Source organism: Delphinapterus leucas, chromosome 7, assembly GCF_059928025.1.
Source record: "Delphinapterus leucas isolate spDelLeu-1000000601 "Yukka" chromosome 7, BTC_Dleu_Yukka2, whole genome shotgun sequence".
Taxonomy (NCBI): domain Eukaryota; kingdom Metazoa; phylum Chordata; class Mammalia; order Artiodactyla; family Monodontidae; genus Delphinapterus; species Delphinapterus leucas.
This window is the reverse complement of record NC_143135.1, coordinates 64,928,726-64,954,657: the sequence shown is the minus strand read 5'-3', so window position 1 is coordinate 64,954,657 and position 25,932 is coordinate 64,928,726. Positions and strand designations below refer to the sequence as shown.

Sequence of the window (25,932 nt, the reverse complement as noted above, 5' to 3'; positions counted from 1 at the left end):
CATGAGAGTTCAAGTTGCTGTGCACCCTTGACAACAGTTGGTATTATCTTTTTTACTTTAAACATTCTGTCAGTGTTGGGTTATCATATTATGATTTTGATTGGCTTTTCCATCATACATTATGAAGCTAAGTTCCTTTTCAAATGTTTATTGGAAATTTGGGCATCCTCTTTTGTAAAGTATCTGTTCCAGTCTTGTGCACATCTGATTACTTTTTTGTTTGTTTGTTTTTTGTTTTTTGTTTTTTTTTTCGGTACACGGGCCTCTCACTGTTGTGGCCTCTCCCATTGCGGAGCACAGGCTCCGGACGTGCAGGCTTAGCAGCCATGGCTCACGGGCCCAGCCGCTCCGCGTCATGTGGGATCCTCCCGGACCGGGGCACGAACCTGTGTCCCCTGCATCGGCAGGCGGACTCTCAACCACTGTGCCACCAGGGAAGCCCCATCTGATTACTTTTTAATATCTATTTTAAGAGTTCCTCATATACTATGGATATGAGATTTTTATTAGATATATGTATCATGAAAATCACCCAATTGGGAGTGTAGCTTATTACTATTTCCTATTTCTCTCATTTGCTACTTGTTTTTTTGCTACTTGTTATTTGTCCAATTTATTCTTTATTTTTAAAATATCTATCTACCTATCTATCTATCTATTGGGCTACTCCAGGTCTTTATCTGCAGCATGCGGGATCTTCGCTGCTACATGCAGAATCGTCACTGCGGCATGCAGGATCTTTTAGTGGCAGCATGCAGAATCTAGGTCCCTGAACAGGGATCAAACCCAGGTCCCGGCCCCCTGCATTGCGAGCATGGAGTGTTAACCACTGGACCACAGAGGGAAATCCCTATTCTTTAATTTTTTAATTCTTCCTTCCTATTGTCTTCTTCTGGATTAATCAATATTTTTATTATCCTATGTTGTCACCACTATGAACATTTTTGTTTCATCTCAGTATAATTCATTTACAGTTTTCAATAAAAATTCCTAAATGAATCCTTAATTTAATACAAACTACTTTATTTTTTTAAATTTTTTTTAAGGATTTATTTTTTTAAATTTTTTTTTTTACATCTTTATTGGAGTATAATTGCTTCACAATGGTGTGTTAGTTTCTGCTTTATAACAAAGTGAATCAGTTACACATATACATGTGTTCCCATATCTCTTCCCACTTGTGTCTCCCTCCCTCCCACCCTCCCCATCCCACCCCTCCAGGCAGTCACAAAGTACTGAATTGATCTCCCTGTGCTATGCGGCTGCTTCCCACTAGCTATCTACCTTACGTCTGGTAGTGTATATATGTCCATGCCTCTCTCACTTTGTCACAGCTTACCCTTCTCCTTCCCCATATCCTCAAGTCCAAGTAGGTCTGTGTCTTTATTCCCGTCTTACCCCTAGGTTTTTCATGACATTCTTTTTTTCTTAAATTCCATATATATGTGTTAGGATACAGTATTTGTCTTTCTCTTTCTGACTTAATTCGCTCTGTATGACAGACAGGTCTATCCACCTCATTACAAATAGCTCAATTTCGTTTCTTTTTATGGCTGAGTAATATTCCATTGTATATATGTGCCACATCTTCTTTATCCATTCATCCGATGATGGACACTTAGGTTGCTTCCATGTCCTGGCTATTGTAAACAGAGCTGCAATGAACATTGTGGTACATGACTCTATTTGAATTAATGGTTTCTTTCTCAGTGTATATGCCCAGTAGTGGGATAGCTGGGCCATATGGTAGTTCTATTTGTAGTTTTTTAAGGAACCTCCATACTGTTTTCCATAGTGGCTGTACAAATTCACATTCCCACCAGCAGTGCAAGAGGGTTCCCTTTTCTCCACACCCTCTCCAGCATTTATTGTTTCTAGATTTTTTGATGATGGCCATTCTGACTGGTGTGAGATGATATCTCATTGTAGTTTTGACTTGCATTTCTCTAATGATTAATGAACTTGAGCATTGTTTCATGTTTTTGTTGGCAGTCTGTATATCTTCTTTGGAGAAATGTCTATTTAGGTCTTCTGCCCATTTTTGGATTGGGTTGTTTGTTTTTTGTTATTGAGCTGCATGAGCTGCTTATAAATTTTGGAGATTAATCCTTTGTCAGTTGCTTCATTTGCAAATATTTTCTCCCATTCTGAGGGGTGTCTTTTCGTCCTGCTTATGGTTTCCTTTGCTGTGCAAAAGCTGTTAAGTTTCGTTAGGTCCCATTTGTTTATTTTTGTTTTTATTTCCATTTCTCTAGGAGGTGGGTCAAAAAGGATCTTGCTGTGATTTATGTCATAGAGTGTTCTGCCTATGTTTTCCTCTAAGAGTTTGATAGTTTTTGGCCTTACATTTAGGTCTTTAATCCATTTTGAGCTTATTTTTGTGTATGGTGTTAGGGAGTGATCTAATCTAATACTTTTACATGTACCTTTCCAGTTTTCCCAGCACCACTTATTGAAGAGGCTGTCCTTTCTCCACTGTACATTCCTGCTTCCTTTATCAAAGATAAGGTGACCATATGTGCGTGGGTTTATCTCTGGGCTTTCTATCCTGTTCCATTGATCTATCTTTCTGTTTTTGTGCCAGTACCATACTGTCTTGATTACTGTAGCTTTGTAGTATAGTCTGAAGTCAGGGAGCCTGATTCCTCTAGCTCCATTTTTCGTTCTCAAGATTGCTTTGGCTATTCGGGGTCTTTTGTGTTTCCATACAAATTGTGAAATTTTTTGTTCTAGTTCTGTAAAAAAATACCAGTGGTGGTTTGATAGGGATTGCATTGAATCTGTAGATTGCTTTGGGTAGTAGAGTCATTTTCACAATGTTGATTCTTCCAATCCAATTACATGGTATATCTCTCCATCTATTTGTATCATCTTTAATTTCTTTCATCAGTGTCTTATAGCTTTCTGCATACAGGTCTTTTGTCTCCTTAGGTAGGTTTATTCCTAGATATTTTATTCTTTTTGTTGCAATGGTAAATGGGAGTGTTTTCTTGATTTCAATTTCAGATTTTTCATCATTAGTGTGTAGGAATGCCAGAGATTTCTGTGCATTAATTTTGTATCCTGCTACTTTACCAAATTCATTGATTAGCTCTAGTAGTTTTCTGGTAGCAACTTTAGGATTCTCTATGTATAGTATCATGTCATCTGCAAACAGTGACAGCTTTACTTCTTCTTTTCCAATTTGGATTCCTTTTATTTCCTTTTCTTCTCTGATTGCTGTGGCTAAAACTTCCAAAACTATGTTGAGTAAGAGTGGTGAGAGTAGGCAACCTTGTCTTGTTCCTGATCTTAGTGGAAATGCTTTCAGTTTTTCATCATTGAGGATGATGTTGGCTGTGGGTTTGTCATATATGGCCTTTATTATGTTGAGGCAAGTTCCCTCTATGCCTACTTTCTGCAGGGTTTTTATCATAAATGGGTGTTGAATTTTGTCGAAAGCTTTCTCTGCATCTATTGAGATGATCTTATGGTTTTTCTCCTTCAATTTGTTAATATGGTGTATCACATTGATTGTCTTGCGTATATTGAAGAATCCTTGCATTCCTGGAATAAACCCCACTTGATCATGGTGTATGATCTTTTTAATGTGCTGTTGGATTCTGTTTGCTAGTATTTTGTTGAGGATTTCTGCATCTATGTTCATCAGTGATATTGGCCTGTAGTTTTCTTTCTTTGTGACATCCTTGTCTGGTTTTGGTATCAAGGTGATGGTGGCCTCCTAGAATGAGTTTGGGAGTGCTCCCCCCTCTGCTATATTTCGGAAGAGTTAATACAAACTACTTTAAGTTGGCTCTTGTTTATATTCAAGAATCTTACAAATATTTAAGTCTATTTATCCCCTTTCACTGTTTTCTGCTATTGCCATATAATTTGTTTTTATATGTATTATATACACTACTTTGTTTTGATTTGATTTGTTATAATTGTTGCTCTGAATGGTCAATAGTCTTATATTTACCCATGCTAGTGTTCTTCATTCCTTCTGCTACTTCCTTGCTTTCGTCTCTGATTCGTTCAAGCTGAAGAATTTCCTTTAGTGTTTCTTATAATGTAGGCTACTGCCAACAAATTATATCAGCTTTTTTTTCTCAGAATGTTTTTATTTTCCCTTTATTTATTTTTTCAGTTTTATTGAGATATAATTGACATACAACACTGCATAAGTTTATGGTGTACAACATAATGATTTGAATAAAATACATCATGAAATGGTTACCGCAATAGCTTAGCAAACATCCATCAGGTCACACAGATACAACATTAAAGAAATAGAAAAAAAATTTTTTTCTTTGTGATGAGAACTCTTAGGATTTACTCTCCCAGCAACTTTCATTTATAATGTACATCAGTGCTAATTATATTTATCATGTTGTACATTAAATCCCTAGTACTTATTTATCTTACAACTGGAAGTTTGTACCTTTTGACCATGTTCATCTTAACCCCTGTCCTCCCTCCTCCCACCTCTGGTAGCCACAAATATGATCCTTTTTCTATGAGTTTGTTTGTTTTGAAGCATAACTGACCTATAACACTATGTTAGTTCCTGGCACATAACATAGTGATTTGATATTTCTATACATTTTGAAATATATTGTTTTTGAAGTATATATTTACTGAGTATAGCATTCTATATTGGCAGGTTTTCTTTTGTTTTGTTTTGGGTTTTTTTTAAGTTTTGTAGAGTTTATTGTGATGAACTTTATAATTTATTTATTTCTTTTTTGGCTGTGTTGGGTCTTAGTTGTGGCACGCGGGATCTTTCGTTGCGGCACCCAGGCCATTCGTTGCGGTGTGTGGGCTTCTCTCTAGTTGTGGCACACATGTTCCAGGTCACGCGGGCTCCAGAGCACATGGTTGTGGTGTGCAGGCTTAGTTGCCCTGCGGCATGTGGGATCTTAGTTCCCTGACCAGGGATCAAACCGGCGTCCCCTGCATTGCAAGATGGATTCTCAACCACTGGACCACCAGGGAAGTCCCTGGAAGGTTTTCTTTTGTTTAGTATTTTTCTCCATTTTTTTTTCCCTTTAAAAACAACATTCCATTTGTTTTCCTGAAATCCATGATTTCATTGAGAAGTCAGCCGTAATTCTTGATGTTGTCCCACTGTTGGCAATATGTCTTTTTTCTCTAGGCTTTTAAGATAGCTTTTTTTTTTAAGTTTTTGTTGACTATGATGCAAGTAGGTGTGATTTCCACTGCATATTTCTTTTATAGGGTTTCCAGAGCTTCTTAAAACCATGGATTAAAGACTTGGATCTGTGTAGAAAAATTTCCATATGTTATTTCCCAATACAGCCCTTCTGCCACATTTCTCTCTCTCCTCCTTCCAGTACCCAGTTACACCTGTGTTACATCATTTGACTATGTCTCACATGTGATATTTTCTCTAGGCTCACTTTCTTCCTTTCTTTCTTTTCTTTTCTTTCTCTCTTTTTCTTTCTTTCTTTTCTTTCTTTCCTTCTTTCATATCTCTCTTTCTCTCTGAGCTTCAGTTTGACTTTTTTCTACTACTCTTTCTTCAATCTCACTAATTGGGTCTTCCCCTATGTCCAGTCTGCTGTTAACCATAATAAAAAGTTCTTAATTTCAGATATGGCATTTTACAATCCTAGAATGCCCATTTAATTCTTTTTATAGTTTCCAATTTTCTGTTGAAGTTCTCCTTCTCATCCATTTTTTCAACACTTCATTTGCTTGAAAATATTGATTATAGTTATTTTAAGGTCCTTTTTTTCAAATTCTAACACCCAAGATCTTCCATCAGTCTACTTCTATTGACTTATTTTTCTTAGTTACTAGTCACATTTTATGCTTCTTGATACATATGAAATATGTTTTCTTTTATGCCAGACATTGAGTATAAAGTAACCATAAGGACTGAATTTTACATTTTTTCCCCCAGTGGTTTGCCTTTTCGAGATTCAAAGCAAATGAGATGGGGTAGGTTGCAGCAGAAGGTAGAAGCAGTCAATCTCTGGTTAAGAATATCTTTACAGGACAGTTGGCATGGAATTTTAATTGAGAGTCTTGGCTAGTGTATCCCCTGCCCTGGATTACTGACTCAATCAGATTTTTACATTTTTGAGTTTTGCCCTCTAGCCTCTTGCACCATACTGTTTCTAAATTGGGCATGAGAAAAAAACTAATTGACTAATCGAAGTTTGAGCAGTTTTCATTCCTCAAGTGGTGCTTTTCTGCCAAATATTATGAAACAATGGGAGATTTCAGTCTTCTTCAAAATCATAAGCCTCTCATGAAGCTTCCAGAATCAGGAAGTGAAGCATAAGGTCAAATGGCTGTCATACATTTAGGGTTCCTGGAGTTTACAAACTGACATACCAGATCATTTCAATATCCAAACGTTTTTCCGGTTTCTCTTTTCTCCAGCAGTGTCATATACTAGGTGGAATTACATCTCCCCCTCCCCCAGTCCCAATTCATATCCTTTCCCAGAACCTCAGAATGTGACTTCATTTAGAAATAGTGTCATTGCAGATGTAATTAGTTAAAATGAGGACATACTGAAGTTGGATGGGTTCATAATCCAATATGACAGATGTCTTTATAAAAAGAAGAGAAGGGACACAAAGAGAGACACACAGGGAAAATGGCATGGGAAGACACAGCAGGAGCCTGAGTGATGCAGCAGAAAGCCAAGGAATGCCAACGATTAACAGCCACCACCAGAAGCTAGAAGAGGAAAGGAAGATTCTACCCAGTGTCTCAGGCGGAGTATGGCTGTGCTGACAACTTGATTTCGAACTTTTAGCATCCAGAACCGGGAAAGAATAAATTTCTGTTGTTCTCAGCCACCTAGTTTGTGGTACTTTGTTATGGCAGCCCTAGGAAACTAGTGTCCCTTCATCTAGACCAAGCTGAATCATCAGCCTGGGTCCCTAATCTGCAGATACTCTCAGACAATAAAGCAACTGGTGATACCTGTCCACTTTGGCAAGTTTCCTCTCTGTTAGTTGATTTTGTCTTTGTTGCTTCCACACATCTTCACTGCCTTTAATTTTTTTGGTTTTTGCATTTCTTCGACGTTTTAAAGTTATACAGTAAAAGAATTTTCATTTGCTTTCTTCTCCATTCTAACACCAGAAGTTCCTCCTTTACTCTTTATTCTTAATTGCCACAACCGTGCAATGCCAATTTTGATGTATAGATAAAGCCTGCAATTTATAATGTCTAAAATGTTGAGACTTTTGTTAATTTTTGTTTTATTTTTAAGCATTTAAAAACTTAAATCAAAATATAACTATATCCCTTAAGTGTTTTAACTATGTGGTACTGTTACAACACAGATTTTATCTACTATTAACAGTGAGCCTGATTTCAGTAAATTTTACTTGAAATGCACAATTATTTTAGACTTACATTATAAATTAATGAATAATAATAAAAGTATTAAGAATATAATTTAATTATTCTAATTGTTCATTTAAATAACCCAGTAATAAAAGCTACAGAGAATTAAAATAAAACTATCTTCTAGTAACTGTATGCTATTCTATTTTGGAACCAATTTAAGGACCCATTTCCTTTACAGTTATACTCTGTCACCCACTGACATTCATTTACCATCTCTTTTCTATGATTTCTCTCTGTCACCTCCAGTAACTTCTAGAGGTGTCATTTATGACACTAACACAATTATTCTCACCTCCATGTCCTGAGGGCACCTCAAACTTATATATCTAAAAGTAACCTCATTATAACTTGCTCCAACCATAGCCCCAAACTTTGAGTCCCTTCTTTTTTGCATCTCCAGTTTAAGTAAATGATACACTCATCCACCCTGTCTCCCAAGATGTGGGACTAAGGGATCCTCTTGTATCCCCTTCTCTCATCCTCACAGCCAACTGGTGACCAAATACTGTTAATTCTAGTGTTTGAACATCTTCCACATCTGTTCCCTCCTTTACATGGCTGCCTGAATTCAAACCTTTATACTACTGCTGTGGTTTAGATCATCATCTCTTACCTCAGGTATTAAAATAATCTCCATATTGAATCTTCTTTTTGACACCGGCTTCTTCCTGCTCCATTTTATGCTGAAAACTAGTCCCTAAACTGTCCATCTAAAGAACAGGTCTCATCATGTTACTCACATTCTTAAAGATCTTTGGTTCTCCAGTGTCTACAGAAAGGAATCCCAACTCCTTTGCTCCAGTCAAAACTCTTCAAATTCATCATTTACATTTTTCAAATCTCATCTTTCATTTCTTAAACCCATGGAATCTAGGCTCCAGCCACTACCTGATTGTGTTCCTCCATTTTTAAGTGGCATGCCCCCTTAAGTCCCTGTGCTTGTGCACATGCTCAGTCTTGCTCTGTGAAAAGCCTACCTCAAGCTATTTGTCAATTCCACTGAGCTCACATTCTCCTGGTTTCTAATAACTCCAGCTGCCCATTCTCAAAGAAACTCTGTCTCCCTCACATTGCACTTCCTGTGCCTTTTGTCTTCTTTTTGTCACATGCAATCCAGATACTGAACATAGATCTTCCACTTCCTTTAGCTTTATGCCACCAAGTAACCACTCACACAGGCATCTATGTGTGTGACAAACTACTATCAACAAAATGAGGATGAGATAAATGGGTTCAGAGCAACATAAAAGTACTTTGGCCCCGAGGGCATTTCTGGGGCTCTAATAATGTTCTGTTGCTTGAGCCAGGATGTATTTGTTTTAAGAAAAATTAATGTATGGTTATGATTTTTACCCTTTTCTGTGTTAATGTTTTAATTTAATAAGAGTTTACCTTAACCAACCCCCATCCAGATAAAAGTCCTCAGGCCACTATATCCAGTCTAACATTTCTTCCAGTCCACATTCTACCACAGTACTCTCCCACACACACTCCCACTCCCTCACCAGCTTTCTGCCACCATGTTGATTGATTCTTACCCCTTCCTTTCCCTGTAATCCTTACTTCCTTTCTTAATATTTCTACACACCAAAATAAATAAGTTACTTTGCCCCACAGAAGGCCATTTACTCCAGAGAAAAAAACAATGCCATCCCCATAGAGGATAAAGCAGCTACAGCAATGTAATTTTCTCCACTGTATTACACCAACATACAAACAGAAATTTCACATTGTTACACCAGCATGTAAACATGTTATGTTCCTTTTTCTCCATCAAATTATAAAGTTCTAGAGAAGAGAAAATGTCTTACTCATCTCTGCTTTCCAAATTCCTAGCACAATGCCTTGTATATGGCAAGCATTTGATAAATATTGCTAAATAAATGTGACTTTATTTCTCTTAGACCTAGGTAGGGTTACAATGGCTATAGAACCTAGAACAGTGGTTCCCAATCTGTGGGCTGCAAGTCCCAGGGGTCACTGTTGATTTGTTGACTGGGTCTAGAATTTTTAGGTGGTTGAGCACTGTCAGTAGACCAAACTTTGTCTTGCATATCCTTGTGTGAACATGTGTGTGTTTATACACACATGCACCTTATTTTTATGCACAAGCTGTTGCAGTTAACAAATTATAAATTAATTTTTAAATTACTGAAATCATAGTAATTTCTTTCTACTATGTGTTTTCTACAACAAAAGATACTAAAGGTACAAATAACATTTATGGAGTGTCTGTAATATTTTGACATTAAAACAATTTCCTTTATTTAAAAAGGCTGGTTCAGGGCTTCCCTGGTGGCGCAGTGGTTGAGAGTCCGCCTGCCGATGCAGGGGACGCGGGTTCCTGCACCGGTCCGGGAAGATGCCACATGCCGCGGAGCGGCTGGGCCCGTGAGCCATGGCCACTGAGCCTGCGCGTCCGGAGCCTGTGCTCCGCAACGGGAGAGACCACGACAGTGAGAGACCCACGTACCGCAAAAAAAAAAAAAAAAAGGCTGGTTCCACTAGCGTGGCAGTGTTTCTTTTCCCTTTCTGTTGCAGTTAAGTTTCCAGATGGAGGTGTCCACATTTTCTCTAATAAAAATGTCTCATGAGGGACTTGAGGTGGGTTAGTTACAGGTTACCTCCTTACCAGAATTTTTTTCCTGCCATCTTGTTTGCTTTTAAAATGCTTTTTAGTAGATTAGCCATTACTCAAAACACTTCAGCATCTCTCCGTACTGAAAACATGGCTGGAAAAGCCAAAACAGTGCATTGAGAGGAAAGAATTGTCTGGTAAGAGTAGCCGGATTATAGGAAAACTTTCACAAGGGCTAAACAAAATAAACTGAGTGTCACAGCTACCCCCAAATTAGAGGTTTCTTGTCATAATGTACACCAACCTGTTGAAAAAGGACAAATTTTGTGTAAAAAAAATTTAAGTATCTTTCTTTAATCTAGCGTCTCCTTTTCTTTGTTTGTTTTACTACGTATGAACTCATCTTTTTATGTAATGCTGATTAGCACATACTTCAGGAAAAGACTACACTAGAACAATATTAATAACCATATATTTAAGAAGAAATTTCATCACATTATATTAGTGTATATGGTGAAAACTGCTGAACAGAAGCCCCTGTCTTTCTATTGGCCAAAGAATTAAGTTAGAATTTGACATGACAGTTTTGGCGTAATATAATTCTTCGATTTTTTACACTTTGATACTTCTCATTGCCAGGGGAATAAAAATTTCTCTATCTTGGAGTCTGCTTTAAGGAAATGGAACATAGAGCCAGATCAAGGCCTCAGATACTAACGTATCAAAGCTTTGAGGAACATAAGCTGTAACATTTCTTGTTTCAATTCCAGAATTTAAGAAATGAGGGTAATTATCCATCCAACTAAGTGTTAGTGCATGTAATATTCCATGATGAAACTCCACCATCAAAAAGTACTCAAAGAGGGCTTCCCTGGTGGCACAGTAGTTAAGAATCCACCTGCCAATGCAGGGGACACGGGTTCGAGCCCTGGTCCGGGAATATCCCACATGCCGTGGAGCAACTAAGCCTGTGTGCCACAACTACTGAGCCTGCGCTCTAGAGCCCATGGCCAAAACTACTGAGCCCATGTGCCACAACTACTGAAACCCACATGCCTAGATCCTATGCTCCACAACAAGATAAGCCACCACAATGAGAAGTCTGCACACCGCAAAGAAGAGTAGCCTCCGGTTTCCGCAACTAGAGAAAAAAGTCCCGTGCGCAACAACGAAGATCCAATGCAGCCAAAAACAACAACAAAAAAATGTACTCAGAGAAATCCCCAGAAGAAAGCCCCTTGAATAAGAAACTGCAAAGGCTTCCAAACTCTTAATACACTGGAACCGAAACCCAAGATGTATTAAAAATATTTAAAAGAAACCAAAGAGAGACCTGAGAAGCTTGCTGAATCAGTCACTTGAGGCACTGGATTTAGACCCAGAAGATCTATATAAAAAAACTTAACCTGTAGCTGATACTAGGTCTCCGTGAGTCTCAGTCTTCTCCTGTGTGAGATGGGGATGATTATTAAAAACAACACCTAACTCACAGGACTCTAGAGAGGCTTAAATAGGATGATGTATGGGAAGAAAATGCCTGCTTCCAACAAAGATGAAATAATAGATACTGGATTTATTCTCCTGCTTGAAATAACAACAACAAAATAAGACAAAGTATATAAAACAATAGTTTTCAAGACACTGGACATCAAGCAGTGAAGGAAAGTTATTCTTAAGAGACAGAAAATAAATGAGGTGAGCCCTCTGAGCTGAGAAGATGGAACTGTGAGTTCAGAGAGACCAAGGAAGCTAGAGTTTGCAGAGCACAGGAACAAAGAGGAGAGAGCGGCATGAAAAGAGAACTCTGTGGATCTGCAGAGGCTCCTTCTTGAGTATTCAACTGAGTGTTGATCACTACATGCATGGGAGGATAATACTTGAGACCCGGGAAAGAACCACCCCAAAGGATTAGAGAGAACAGTGCTCCTGGCACCCACATGGGACAATGAACAGTGTCTGTCCCCAGCAGTTAGACTGGAAAAATTTACAATTCTTTGGGCTAAAACAATACTTAGGGGAAACTGTATAGCATTAACTAGATATATTAGAAAAGAAGAATATTTCAACTCAATGACCACAGATCCACCTTAAGAAATTTGGAAAAGAAGAACAAATTAAACTAAGAGTGAGTAGAAGAATGAAAGTAATAGATCAGAGTGAAAAATCAACGGAATCTAAAACAGAAATACAATAGAGCAAATCAATGGAACTAAAGCTTGGTTCTTTGAAAAGATCAATAAAATTGAAAAAATAGACTGATCAGGAAAAGAGAGAAAACACAAATTACCAGCGTCAGAGATGAGAGAGGTAACATCACTACAGAGTCTACAGATACGAAAAGGAAAATAAGGAAACATTTTTTAAAACACCTTTACCCAATAAACGTCAACTTAGATAAAACAGAGAAGTCCCTTGAAATTCACAAACTATGTATGAGAGTTCACGGAAGACAGCCAGAATAGTCTTATATACAGTAAAGAAATTAAATTTGTAGTTAAAAACTTTACCACACACAAAAAAACCATCTAGGCTATACTGTTTCACTGGTGAATTGCCACCAAATATTTAAGGAGGAACTGCTACAAATTCTACATAAACTCTACCAGAAAATGAAAGAGGCAAGAATACTTCCCAATTCAATTAATGAGGTCAGTGTTACCTTGATACCCAAATCAGACCAAGACGATCACAAGAAAAAAAAACTACAAACCAATATACTTCATAAATATTGGTATAAATATTCCAAACAAAACTTTAGCAAATTATATCCAACAAATGTAAAAAGTATATTATATCATGACCAAGTAGGATGTATCCCCAAATGTAAGGTTGATTAAATATGCAATTATTGATAACTGTAATTTATTTTATTAAAAACCTAAAAAATTGTAAAATGTATGAAAACCTAATATTGATTTCTGATAAAATTCTCAGCAAACCAGGACTAGATAGAAACTTCCTCAAGCTAATAAGTTTTTCCCCTATGATCAGGCAAAGAGATTAGCTCTTACCACCAGAGATGACAGTCAGTGAAATATACATCAATTAAAGAAATTAAAGGCAGCCAGATTTGAAAAATAAAACTGTCTTTATTAACAAATTGCATGATTTCTTGCCTAGAAAATCCAATGGTGTCTGCAAAAAGTTCTAGTGAGCTTATTAAGTTTGCATTATGCAAGATTAATACACAGAAGTTCTATACAGTAATAGTAAACAGAAAGTGAAATTAAAAATTAGTACTACTTAGGGAGATTGGTTCAAGATGGTGAAGTAGACGGACGTGCTCTCACTCCCTCTTGCGTGAGGACCAGAATCACAACTAACTGCTGAACAATCATTAACAGGTAGACACTGGAACTCACCAGAAAAGATACCCCACATCCAAAGACAAAGGAGAAGCCACAATGAGATGGTAGGAGGGGCGCAATCACAATAAAATCAAATCCCATAAGTGCTGGATGGGTGACTCACAAACTGGAGAACACTAATACCACAGAAGTCCACCCACTGCAGTGAAGGTTCTGAGCCCCATGTCAGGCTTCCCAACATGGGGGTCCAGCAATGGGAGGAGAAATTACTAGAGAATCAGACTTTGAAGGCTAGCAGGATTTGACTGCAGGACTTCGACAGGGCTGAGGGAAATAGAGACTCCACTCTTGGAGGGCACACACAAAGTAGTGTGTGCATCGGAACCCAGGAGAAGGAGCAGTGACCCCACAGAATATTGAACCAGACCTACATGCTAGTGTTGGAGGGTCTCCTGAGAGGCGGGGGTGGCTGTGTCTCACTGTGAGGACAAGGACACTGGCAACAGCAGTTCTGGGAAGTACTCCTTGGCGTGAGCCCTCTCAGAGTCTGCCATTCGCCCCAAAAAAGAGCCTGGGAAGGCTCCAGTGTTGGGTTGCCTCAGGCCAAACAACCAACAGGGAGGGAACCCAGCCCCACACATCAGCAGACAAGCGGATTAAAGTTTTACTGAGATCTGCCCACCAGAGCAACAGCCAGCTCTACCCACAACCAGTCCTTCCAATCAGGAAACTTGCACAAGCCTCTTAGATAGCCTCATCCACCAGAGGGCAGACAGCAGAAGCAAGAAGAACTACAATCCTGCAGCCTGTGGAACAAAAACCACATTCACAGAAAGATAGGCAATATGAAAAGGCAGAGGGCTATGTACCAGACGAAGGAACAAGATAAAACCCCAGAAAAACAACTAAATGAAGTGGAGATAGGCAACCTTCCATAAAAAGAATTCAGAATAATGATAGTGAAGATGATCCAGGACCTCAGAAAAGACTGGAGGCAGAGATTGAGAAGATGCAAGAAATGTTTAACAAAGACCTAGAAGAATTAAAGAACAAACAAACAGAGATGAACAATACAATAACTGAAATGAAAACTACACTAGAAGGAATCAATAGCAGAATAACTGAGGCAGAAGAATGGATATGTGACCTGGAAGACAGAATGGTAGAATTCACTGCTGCGGAACAGACTAAAGAAAAAAGAATGAAAAGAAATGAAGACAGCCTAAGAGACCTCTGGGACAACATTAAACGCAACAACATTCGCATTATAGGGGTCCCAGAAGAAGAGAGAGAGAAAGGACCAGAGAAAATATTTGAAGAGATTATAGTCGAAATCTTCCCTAACATGGGAAAGAAAATAGCCACCCAAGTCCAGGAAGCACAGAGAATCGCATACAGGATAAACCCAAGGAGAAACATGCTGAGACACGTAGTAAATCAAATTGGCAAAAATTAAAGACAAAGAAAAATTATTGAAAGCAGCAAAGGAAAAACGACAAAAAACATACAAGGGAACTCACATAAGGTTAACAGCTGATTTCTCAGCAGAAACTCTACAAGCCAGAAGGGAGTGCCATGACATATTTAAAGTGATGAAAGAGAAGAAACTACAAGGAGGACTACTCTACCCGGCAAGGATCTCATTCAGACTCGATGGAGAAATCAAAAGCTTTACAGACAAGCAAAAGCTAAGTGAATTCAGCACCACCAAACCAGCTCTACAACAAATGCTAAAGGAACTTCTCTAAGTGGGAAACACAAAAGAAAAGGACCTACAAAAACAAGCCCATAACAATTAAGAAAATGGTAACAGGAACATATATATCAATAATTACCTTAAACGTGAATGTATTAAATGCTCCAACCAAAAGACACAGGCTCACTGAATGGATACAAAAAGAAGACCCATATATATGCTGTCTACAAGAGACCCACTTCAGACCTAGGGACACATACTGACTGAAAGTGAGGGGATGGAAAAAGATATTCCATGCAAATGGAAATCAAAAGAAAGCTGGAGTAGCAATACTCAGATAAAATAGACTTTAAAATAAAGAATGTTACAAGAGACCAGGAAGGACACTACATAATGTTCAAGGGATCAATCCAAGAAGAAGATATAACAATTATGAATATATATGCACCCAACATAGGAGCACCTCAATACATAAGGCAACTGCTAACATCTATAAAAGAGGAAATCGACAGTAACACAAAAATAGTGGGGGACTTTAACACCTCAGTTACACCAATGGACAGATCATCCAAACAGAAAATTAATAATGAAACAGAAGCTTTAAATGACACAGTAGACCAGATAGATTTAATTGATATTTATAGGACATTCCATCCAGAAACAGCAGATTACACTTTCTTCTCGAGTGCACATGGAACGTTCTCCAGGATAGATCACATCTTGGGTCACAAATGAAGCCTCAGTAAATTTAAGAAAATTGAAATAATATCAAGCATCTTTTCTGACCACAACACTATGAGATTAGAAATCAATTACAGGGAAAAAAATGTAAAAAACACAAACACATGGAGGCTAAACAATACATTAGTAAATAACGAAGAGATCACTGAAGAAATCAAAGAGGAAATCAAAAAATACCTAGAGACAAATGATAATGAAAACACAATGATCCAAAACCTATGGGATGCAGCAAAAGCAGTTCTAAGAGGGAAGTGTATAGCTATACAAGCCTACCTCAAGAAACAAGAAAAATCTCAAATAAACAATCTAACCCTACACCTAAAGGAACTAGAGAAAGAAGAACAAACAAAACCCAGAGTTAGCAGAAGGAAAGAAATCATAAAGATCAGAGCAGAAGTAAATGAAATAGAAACAAAGAAAACAATAGCAAAGATCAATAAAATTAAAAGCTGGTTCTTTAAGAAGATAAACAATATTGATAAACCATTAGCCAAACTCATCAAGAAAAAGAGGGAGAGGACTCAAACCAATAAAATTAGAAATGAAAAAGGAGAAGTTACAACAAACACCACAGTAATACAAAGCATCCTAAGAGACTGCAAATCTATGCCAATAAAATGGACAACCCGGAAGAAATGGACAAATTCTTAGAAAGGTATAACTTTCCAAGACTGAAACAAGAAAAAACAGAAAATATGAACAGACCAATCACAAGTAATGAAATTGAAACTGTGATTTAAAATATTCCAACAAACAAAAGTCCAGGACCAGATGGCTTCACAGGTGAATTCTATCAAACATTTAGAGAAGAGCTAACACCCATCCTACTCAAACTCTTCCAAACACTTGCAGAGGAAGGAACACTCCCAAACTCATTCTGTGAGGACACCATCAACCTGATACCAAAACCAGACAAAGATACCACAAAAGAAGAAAGTTACAGACCAATATCACTGATGAATATAGACGTAAAAATCCTAAACAAAATACTAGCAAACAGAATCCAACACCACATTAAAAGGATCATACACCACGATCAAGTGGGATTTATCTGAGGGATGCAAGGATTCTTCAATATATGTAAATCAATCAATGTGATAAACCATGTTAACACATTGAAGGATAAAAACCATATGATCATCTCAATAGATGCAGAAAAAGTTTTTGACAAAATTCAGCAGCCATTTATGATCAATACTCTCCAGAAAGTGGGTATAGAGAGAACCTACCTCAACATAATAAAGGCCATATATGGCAAACCCACAGCAAACATCATTCTCAGTGGTGAAAAAACTGAAAGCATTTCCTCTAAGATCAGGAATGAGACAAGGATGTCCACTCTCACCACTATTATTCAACATAGTTTTGGAAGTCCTAGCCACAGCAATCAGAGAAGAAAAAGAAATAAAATGAATACAAATTGGAAAAGAAGAAGTAAAACTGTCACTGTTTGCAGATGACATGATACTATACATACAGAATCCTAAATATGCCAACAGAAAACTACTAGAGCTAATCAATGAGTTTGGTAAAGTTTCAGGATACAAAATTAATTCACAGAAATCTCTTGCATTCCTATACACTAATGATGAAAAATCTGAGAGAGAAATTAAGGAAACACTCCCATTTGCCATTGCAACAAAAAGCATAAAATACCCAGGAATAAACCTACCTAGGGAGACAAAAGACCTGTATGCAGAAAGCTATAAGACACTGATGAAAGAAATTAAAGATGATACAAACAGATGGAGAGATATACCATGTTCTTGGATTGGAAGAATCAATATTGTAAAAATGACTATATTACCCAAAGCAATCTACAGATTCAATGCAATCCTTATCAAATTACCAATGGCATTTTTTACAGAACTAGAATAAAAATATCTTAAAATTTGTATGGAGACACAAGAACCCCGAATAGCCAAAGCAGTCTTGAAGGAAAATAATGGAGCTGGAGGAATCAGACTCCCTGACTTCAGACTCTACTACAAAGGTACAGTAATCAAGACAATATGGTACTGGCACAAAAACAGAAACAGATCAATGGAACAAGATAGAAAGCCCAGAGATAAACCCACGCACCTATGGTCAACTAATCTATGACAGAGGAGGCAAGGATACACAATGGAGAAAAGACAGTCTCTTCAATAAGTGGTGCTGGGAAAAGTGGACAGCTACATGTAAAAGAATGAAATTAGAACACTTCCCAACACCATACACGAAAATAAACTCAAAATGGATTAGAGACCTAAATGTAAGACTGGACACTCTTAGAGGAAAACATAGGAAGAACACTCTTTGACATAAATCACAGCAAGATCTTTTTTGATCCACCTCCTAGAGTCATGGAAATAAAAAAAAAAATAAACAAATGGGACCTAATGAAACTTCAAAGCTTTTGCACAGCTAAGGAAACCATAAACAAGACGAAAAGACAACCCTTAGAATGGGAGAAAATATTTGCAAACGAATCAATGGACAAAGGATTAATGTCCAAAATATATAAACAGCTCATGCAGCTGAATATTAAAGAAACAAACAACCCAATCTAAAAATGGGAAGAAGATCTAAATAGACATTTCTCCAAAGAAGACATACAGATGGCCAAGTAGCACATGAAAAGCTGCTCAACATCACTAATTATTATAGAAATGCAAATCAAAACTATAATGAGGTATCACCTCACACCAGTTAGAATGGGCATCATCAGGAAATCTACAAACAACAAATGCTGGAGAGGGTGTGGAGAAAAGGGAACCCTCTTGCACTGTTGGTGGGAATGTAAATTGATACAGCCACTATGGAGAACAGTATGGAGGTTCCTTAAAAACCTAAAAATAGAATTACCATATGACCCAGCAATCCCACTACAGGGCATATACCCAGAGAAAATCATAATTCAAAAAGACACATGCACCCCAACGTTCACTGCAACACTATTTACAATAGCCAGGTCATGGAAGCAACCTAAATGCCCATTGACAGATGAATGGATAAAGACGATGTGGTACATATATACAATGGAATATTACTCAGCCATAAAAAGGAACAAAATTGGGTCATTTGTAGAGATGTGGATGAATCTAGAGACCGTCATACAGAGTGAAGTAAGTCTGAAAGAGAAAACCAAATATCGTATATTAACACATATATGTGGAACCTAGAAAAATGGTACAGATGAACCAATTTCAGGTCAGAAATTGAGACACAGATGTAGAGAACAAACTTATGGACACCAATGGGGGAAAGCGGTGGCAGGGTTGGTGGTGGTGTGATGAATTGGGAGACTGGGATTGACAGGTATACACTAATATGTATAAAATAGATAACTAATAAGAACCTGCTGTATAAAAAAAATTTTTTAAGTTAGTACTATTTAAAATAATATTAAAAATGTGAAATACTGAGGGGTATATTTGGCAATAGACATGCAAGTGTTTATGCTGAAAACTACAAAGCGTCACTCAGAAAACTTACGATGATTTAAATAAATTTTTAAAAAAAGAGATACACTGTGTGTACATATCAGGAAACTCAATAACGTTAAGATGTCAATTCTCCCAAATTTATCTATGGATTTGAAGAATTCCAATTAAACTCTTAGTAGTCTTTTTTAAACAGAAACTGACAAACCAATTAAATATATTTTATGGAAATGCAAAGGAACTAGAATACTGAAAACAACTCTCAAAAAAAAAGAAGAAAGTTGGTGGATTAACACTACCTGACTTCAAGACTCAGTCTAAAAATAGAGTAATCCAAACGGTGTGGTAACAGCATAAAGACAGAAAAATAGATCAACAGAACAGAATAGGGAATTCAGAAAAAGACCCACGTGTATACGGAAAACTGGTTTGACAAAGGTATACAAGCAATTCAGAGAAATGATGGCACTGGAAAATCTGGATGGCCATTAGTCCAATGGAATATTACTCAAATCAACAGAAAGCAGTAAACCATGGATACACCTAGCAATGTAGCAAATCTCAAAATAATTATGCTGAATGAAAGAAACCAGGAAAAGGAAGATAAACACTGGATGAGTCAATTTCTATGAAACTTTATAAAAATACAAAGTAATCTATGGTGACAGAACACAGATCAGTGGTTGCCTGGGGATGGGAGGCATTAAGAAGTCCATGAGGAAAATCTTGGAGGTGATGGATACATTCATTATCTTGTTTGCCGTAATGATTTCACAAAAGGACACATAAATGAAAACTTACCAAGTTGCTCACTTTCAATATGTGCAGTTCACCATATGTCAATTTTATTTTAATAAAGCTTTTAAGAGGTATTTAAGTATATATATAGTATATAAATTATATAATAGTATATTATATTTTATACAAATTATATAATAATATATAATATTAGAATATGTATAAAATATGTATTATATATATTTTTTTTTTACAGATTTAGTCTCAGGCTTCAGAGAATTCCAGCAAATAACTGAATTCTTCCTCTCTTATATCTTTTGTAATTTTGATGCCCATAGTGAAATAGAAATTTATTTTATAGAAGGAATTTTTCCTCTTGCTTTTAATCCCTAAGCTCATCCCTTTTGAGATGCCCAGTGCAGCATTCTCTCCTGGAGCTGACTCAGGAAGCGGTACTGAGTGACAGAAGAGCTTCGGAGTGAGGACCTGTGCTAAATTCAGTTCCACCACTCACTCACTCTGTAACCTTGGGCTAGTTACTTAGCCTTGCCTTCTTTATTTATACAATTTAGATAATACTTATACTTTAGATTCATTATGAAGATACAACAAGATGGTATATGTAAAGATTCTATAAAAGGATCTCTAGAAATGTTCTATTGTACCTTATGCTTATAAAGTTATCACAATAGAGTGTGCTTTAGAAAATACTGGCATTTACATTACTGTGAAAAAGAACTGCACCATGTGGTATTAGTAAATATATTTTCCAATAATCTCATGGCTAGAAGTGATGATTAACAGCATATTATTAGCATACAACATAAAAAGAAAACCACAAATGTTTCCTCTGCCTCTTGGTGGCCCTAGTCTTCATATTAATATAGGTGTTTTAGTCTAGTATACCTGCCTTATAGCCAATGCCATTCCCTGAGGCACTATATAGAGCTAATCTTAACTCTAATCTTATGGCTCAGTGTCAGATGCTATATAGAGTTTACCCACATCACCACAGCAACTGTGTGGGATGGTTGTCGCCACAACCCACATGGTTGGCCTGGAGTTTTGACATTTCAGTAATTGCCAATGTCACAACCTTTAAAAATTGTAGGCAACTGCCACCCAGGCCATATGGCTACTAAATAAAGAAGCTACTGTCCCCTAAAGCTGTGACGGGCATTGAGGTGACAAGAGAGCTTCTGTCAAAGACATGGTCACTGAGAAAATGATGTGAAGAGCTTGACTATTAAAAGATGATGTGTATTAGCAAGTTATCATTGCACCCTTACAACATGCTGGGGTGGAAACCAGAGGAAGCATATGATCTGGTACTTGACTTCAAGGTATCAGTATAAAAGAATAAAGGATGTACTATTAAAACTAGATAACTTATTTATCTCTTCAGCAAATACTTACTAAATGCCTATTATGTGCCCCTCATTATTTTTTTTAGGTGCTGGAGCTATAGCTGTAAACAAAACAGACAAAAATACCTGCCTTAATGGAGCTTACATTCCTGTTACAGGAAGATAGAGTAAAACAAAATAAGTAAGTTACACTATATTAGATGATGATAATTGCTAAGAGAAAGATAAATTAGGGAAGCAGGATTTAGAACATTAGAGAGAGCACAATTTAAATAGGGTAGTCAGGGACTTCCCTGGTGGTCCAGTGGTAAAGAATCTACCTTCCAATGTGGGCAAGGCAGGTTCGATCCCTGGTCAGGGGACTAAGATCCCACATGCCACGGGGCAACTAAGCCCGCGCACCACAACTACTGAGCTCGCGCGCCTCAACGAGAGAGCCCGCGTGCCGTAAATTACAGAGCCCACGCACCCTGGAGCCTGCGCACCACGACTAGAGAGAGGAAACACACTTACCACAACTAGAGAGAAGCCCACGTGCCACAACGAAGAGACCATGCTGCAGTGAAAGATCCAGAACGCCTCAATGAAGGCCCCACGTGCCGCAACTAAGACCTGACGCAGGTAAAAAAAAAAAAAAGAAAAAGAAAATAAATAAATAAATATTTTAAAAATAAATAAATAGGGTAGTCAGGGACAATCTTACTGAGAAAGTGACTTGTATAAATCTCAGGAGGAGATGAGGGAGTAACATATGGGCAACAGGTAGACACAAGGGAAGATGATTCCGGGAGTAGGAAACCACAGGTACAAAGTCCAGAGAGGGTCATGAGCTGCCATATTTGAGAAAGTAGTTGGAAGGCCAGTATGGCTGGAGCAAAGTAAGTTCGGGAAAAGTAGTAGATGATGGCAGAGGTAACAGAGGGTGAGATCTTGCAGAGTCTTATTGGCATTGCATTGACCGTGGCTTTTACTCTAGTGAAACATGAAACCATTAGAGGATTTGGGCAAAGGAAGGACTTGTACTGGCTTTCTTTTAAGATCACTTTGGCTATCGTGAATAAATGGTAGGCATGGGCAAAAAAGCAATCAAGGAGACAATTAGAAAGCTATCGTGGGACTTCCCTGGTGGCACAGTCGTTAAGAATCCGCCTGCCAATGCAGGGGACACGGGTTCGATCCCTGGTCTGGGAAGATCCCACATGCCACAGAGCAACTAAGCCCATGCACCACAACTACTGAGCCTGCACTCTAGAGCCCGCAAGCCACAACTACTGAGCCCATGTGCCACAACTACTGAAGCCCGTGCACCTAGAGCCCATGCTCTGCAACAAGAGAAGTCACCGCGATGAGAAGCCCGCACACCGCAAAGAAGAGTAGCCCCCACTCGCCGCAACTAGAGAAAGCCCGCACGCAGCAATGAAGACCCAATGCAGCCAAAAATAAATAAATTAAAAAAGAAAAAAAGAAGAAGGCCATCGCAGTAATAAGATGACAGATGATGCCTTGGATCCACACAGTAGCAGTGGAAGCAGTGGGTATTTTTAATTAGTGAAAGTCAAGGAAAGGGAACCTCCATTTACTGAGTTCTTCTCTATGCCAGGCCCTTGAATTGCAGGGCGATTCAAGTACAGTTCTATCATTTATTCTTCATATAATTCTTTGGGTAGTAGTAGCGTATTTTGTTGAGTAGGAAACTAAAGCTTGGGGAGGTTCACTAGTTTTTCCAAGACAGGTTGCACCACAAGTACTGAATTCAGTCTGACTCCAGAGTCCACACTCTGCTCACTCTGCCACAAGGCCTCTTAGGTTTAAAGCATTGGGGGGAAAGTGTGACTCAATTAGTAAGAGTCATGGTAGTCTACGGATAGGAGAAATCAGTACAGATCAGGGTATCCAAGGACAATTGGAAGGGACAGCTTGGATGTGATATGGGTAAGTGGAGAGGAGGGGGTCAAGCCAAAAGAATAGCCTGAGCAAATGAGAAAGCAGTGCTGGAGTAGAAGAGTCCATGATGAAGAGGGCTTCTGCTTGTTTAGGGACAATAATGAGTCATTAGAGGATGCATCTGTTTCCATGGTGACTCCCACTAAGCTGTTGCTTCCAAAATATTTACTGATTAATTCAAGGCTTCATGACTCTCAGAGCAGTTATTAAATATGACCTAAGTGGCACATGATTTCTTTTCAAGAAATAAAGTATTGATACAAATTCAGGGCATTTATTAAACTCCTATTATAGCTTCTTTATTAAATTATCATTTTTTTGAACATCCATTAAGCAAGATCATGAGCTAGTTCAAGGGTTGTAAGAGAGGATGCAAAGATTAGCTAGTGGTTGATCGCTTCCTTCAGGTATATTATAATTTATCTGGGGATACCTTTAAAATAAGGTTATATATGTTAAGTAGAAGATGATGAAATGGGTCTTAAGAGCTCTAGGCATTAGAGAAGGTAGAGAATGCTTGTGTCTGGGGACATTAGGGCTTAATGATATGGTTAGCATTTGAGTTGAGTCCTGAAGTTTGGTTGGGCTGTGAGAGGGAGAGTTTGAGGCAGAGTATTCCAAGCTTAGAAGACTAGAAAAATTGCAGAACGGAGTTAAGAAAATACAAGGCCTGTTCAGGTGATGGAGGGTATACTTGTTCAACCAGAGTGGAAGTGTCATAATGTCACAACAGATGAGCCTGGAAATGAAAGTGGGGAAAGATTTCTCAAGGATCGCATATGCTAGGCAATGACATGGGGAATTTTCTTCTACATATTAAGTAATTTACGAAAAATTTTGAGGCAGAAAATTATGTAATCAAAAATCACATTTAGAAAGGTTAATCTGACAGTATCATTTGGAGTTTATTGGATGAAATAGAGGTTAGTACTGGATGTGAGCAAGAAATAAACTTTTATTGCATTAAGCTACTGGGAATTTGAGGGTGTAACAGCATCTACTGTCGGATGACAGAAAAGTGGCATAACCTTGGTGATCCTCTGCAGGGTTAAGGCAGGGAGAGGAGTCAAGGGTGACTTCAAGATTTCAATTATAGGTTATTGAGAAATTTTGTTAACAGGGAAAATAGAAAAGGGGGACAGAGTGGGTAAAGAAGATGAGTTTCACGCAAAATATTTCAAGTTTGAAGTTACACAGGTAGAAATACGTAAAGACAAATAAGAGAAGTGGAACTGGTACCTTAGTGACGTGCAGTGCTAATGAAGAACCCCTGGAGCAAAATTACTAAGTCAGTAGAAGACTAGAAGCCTGGATGAAAGCACGAAGAACTCAAAGCTAGAAGCCAATGACAACTGTCCTTAATATCTGTGTTTCAGACAGTAACTACAGGAAGAGCAGGGACCATGAGAGACCTAAAAAAGTTTCACAAAGAAATATGAGGTAAATTTATATATTGATGAATATGACAAATGTGCTTAAAATGTTTCTTGAGTGGTGAATTTACATAAATGGAAAGTTAAGACATCACAGTAGGGGGGCAAGCTTTGGCATTTGACAGGCTAGATTTATATCCTGGCTCTGCCACTTAATAGCTTTGCTACACAAGTTGCTGAAACTCTCCTTCCTCACTTTCTTCAGATGTAAGTTTGGGGTGATATTAAATGCCTACTTGATAGAGGCCTTATGAGAAGAACATCGACTAGTACCTAGGAAGCACTTAACAGTGTCTTAGTCAGTTCAGGCTACCATAACAAAATAGAATAGACTGGGATATTTAAGCCCAACCAAGATCAGGGTGCCAGTATGGTTGGGTTGTGGTGAGGACCTCTTCCTGGCTTGCAGACAGCCACCTCCTCACATGGCAGAGAGAAGGAGAGCAAGCTCTCTGGTATCTCTTCTTATAAGGACTCTAATCCCATGATGAGGGCCCCACCCTCGCATCTCATAGGCCCCATCCCAAATATGCCCCAAAGGCCCTATCCTAAATATCAATACACTGGCAGCTGGGACTTCAACATGTGAATTCTGAGGGGACACAATTCAGTCCATAGCACATAGTCTCCAGCATTCAGTAAAATTCAATAAACCATGTCATTATTAGCATTTTTCTTCTGCACAATATTTTTCTCTAGCAATTTCGTAGAGCTAAGAATCTCAACACTTCAGAATAAATAAAAGAATGTGATTCTAAAAAAGAATTCAGCCAAAATTCACACTGTATGAAAAATGCAACTCAAACAATTCTAAGTCACAAACCTCTACAGGGCACAGTAGAGAGAAACACAAGAGGTTTGTGCATTTATAAACCATGTGCAAACTCTTGCTTCCACAAATGTTAAAATGTTTTCCACATTCTGCTTGAATTGGCATATGTTATATCTGGGAAATTCTCAAAATATAAAAACAATATTCAAGGGTGCTTTATGGTTAGGACATTTTAACTAACATATAGTAAATTGCTTCAAGGGGGGGGGGAATGTTTTTTAAACCCTGGATAACTAGCTGTAATTGGACACCATGTGGGAGATTTGGACAACAAAATTGGTGTTTGAACTGACCATCTCAGAAGCACATGGCAAATTTTCTTTCCTAGGAGTTCCCTTGATGCCTGAAATTTTCAGTTTCCAATTGCACTTTCTCTGTTGTTATTTTTCCTTCCTTCCATGTCTCTCAGTTTCTTTGGATAAGGTAAAGAAGTAGGCATGGACCAGGGTTTCCTTTTATGCTCTAAGGCAGTATTTAATTAAACCTCAATTAG

The 25,932-nt window shown here is 38.0% G+C and overlaps 1 protein-coding gene across 1 annotated transcript in view; it reads left to right on the top strand.

The window, feature by feature from the left end:
• Positions 1–25,932, top strand: part of GRM5 (glutamate metabotropic receptor 5) — a 165,652-nt gene that overhangs the window by 25,569 nt on the left and 114,151 nt on the right. Inside the window, exon 3 of the mRNA XM_089915868.1 lies at positions 24,295–24,371. Within this exon, the coding sequence (XP_089771994.1) occupies positions 24,295–24,371 (77 nt within the window). The remainder of the gene's footprint in view (positions 1–24,294; positions 24,372–25,932) is intronic.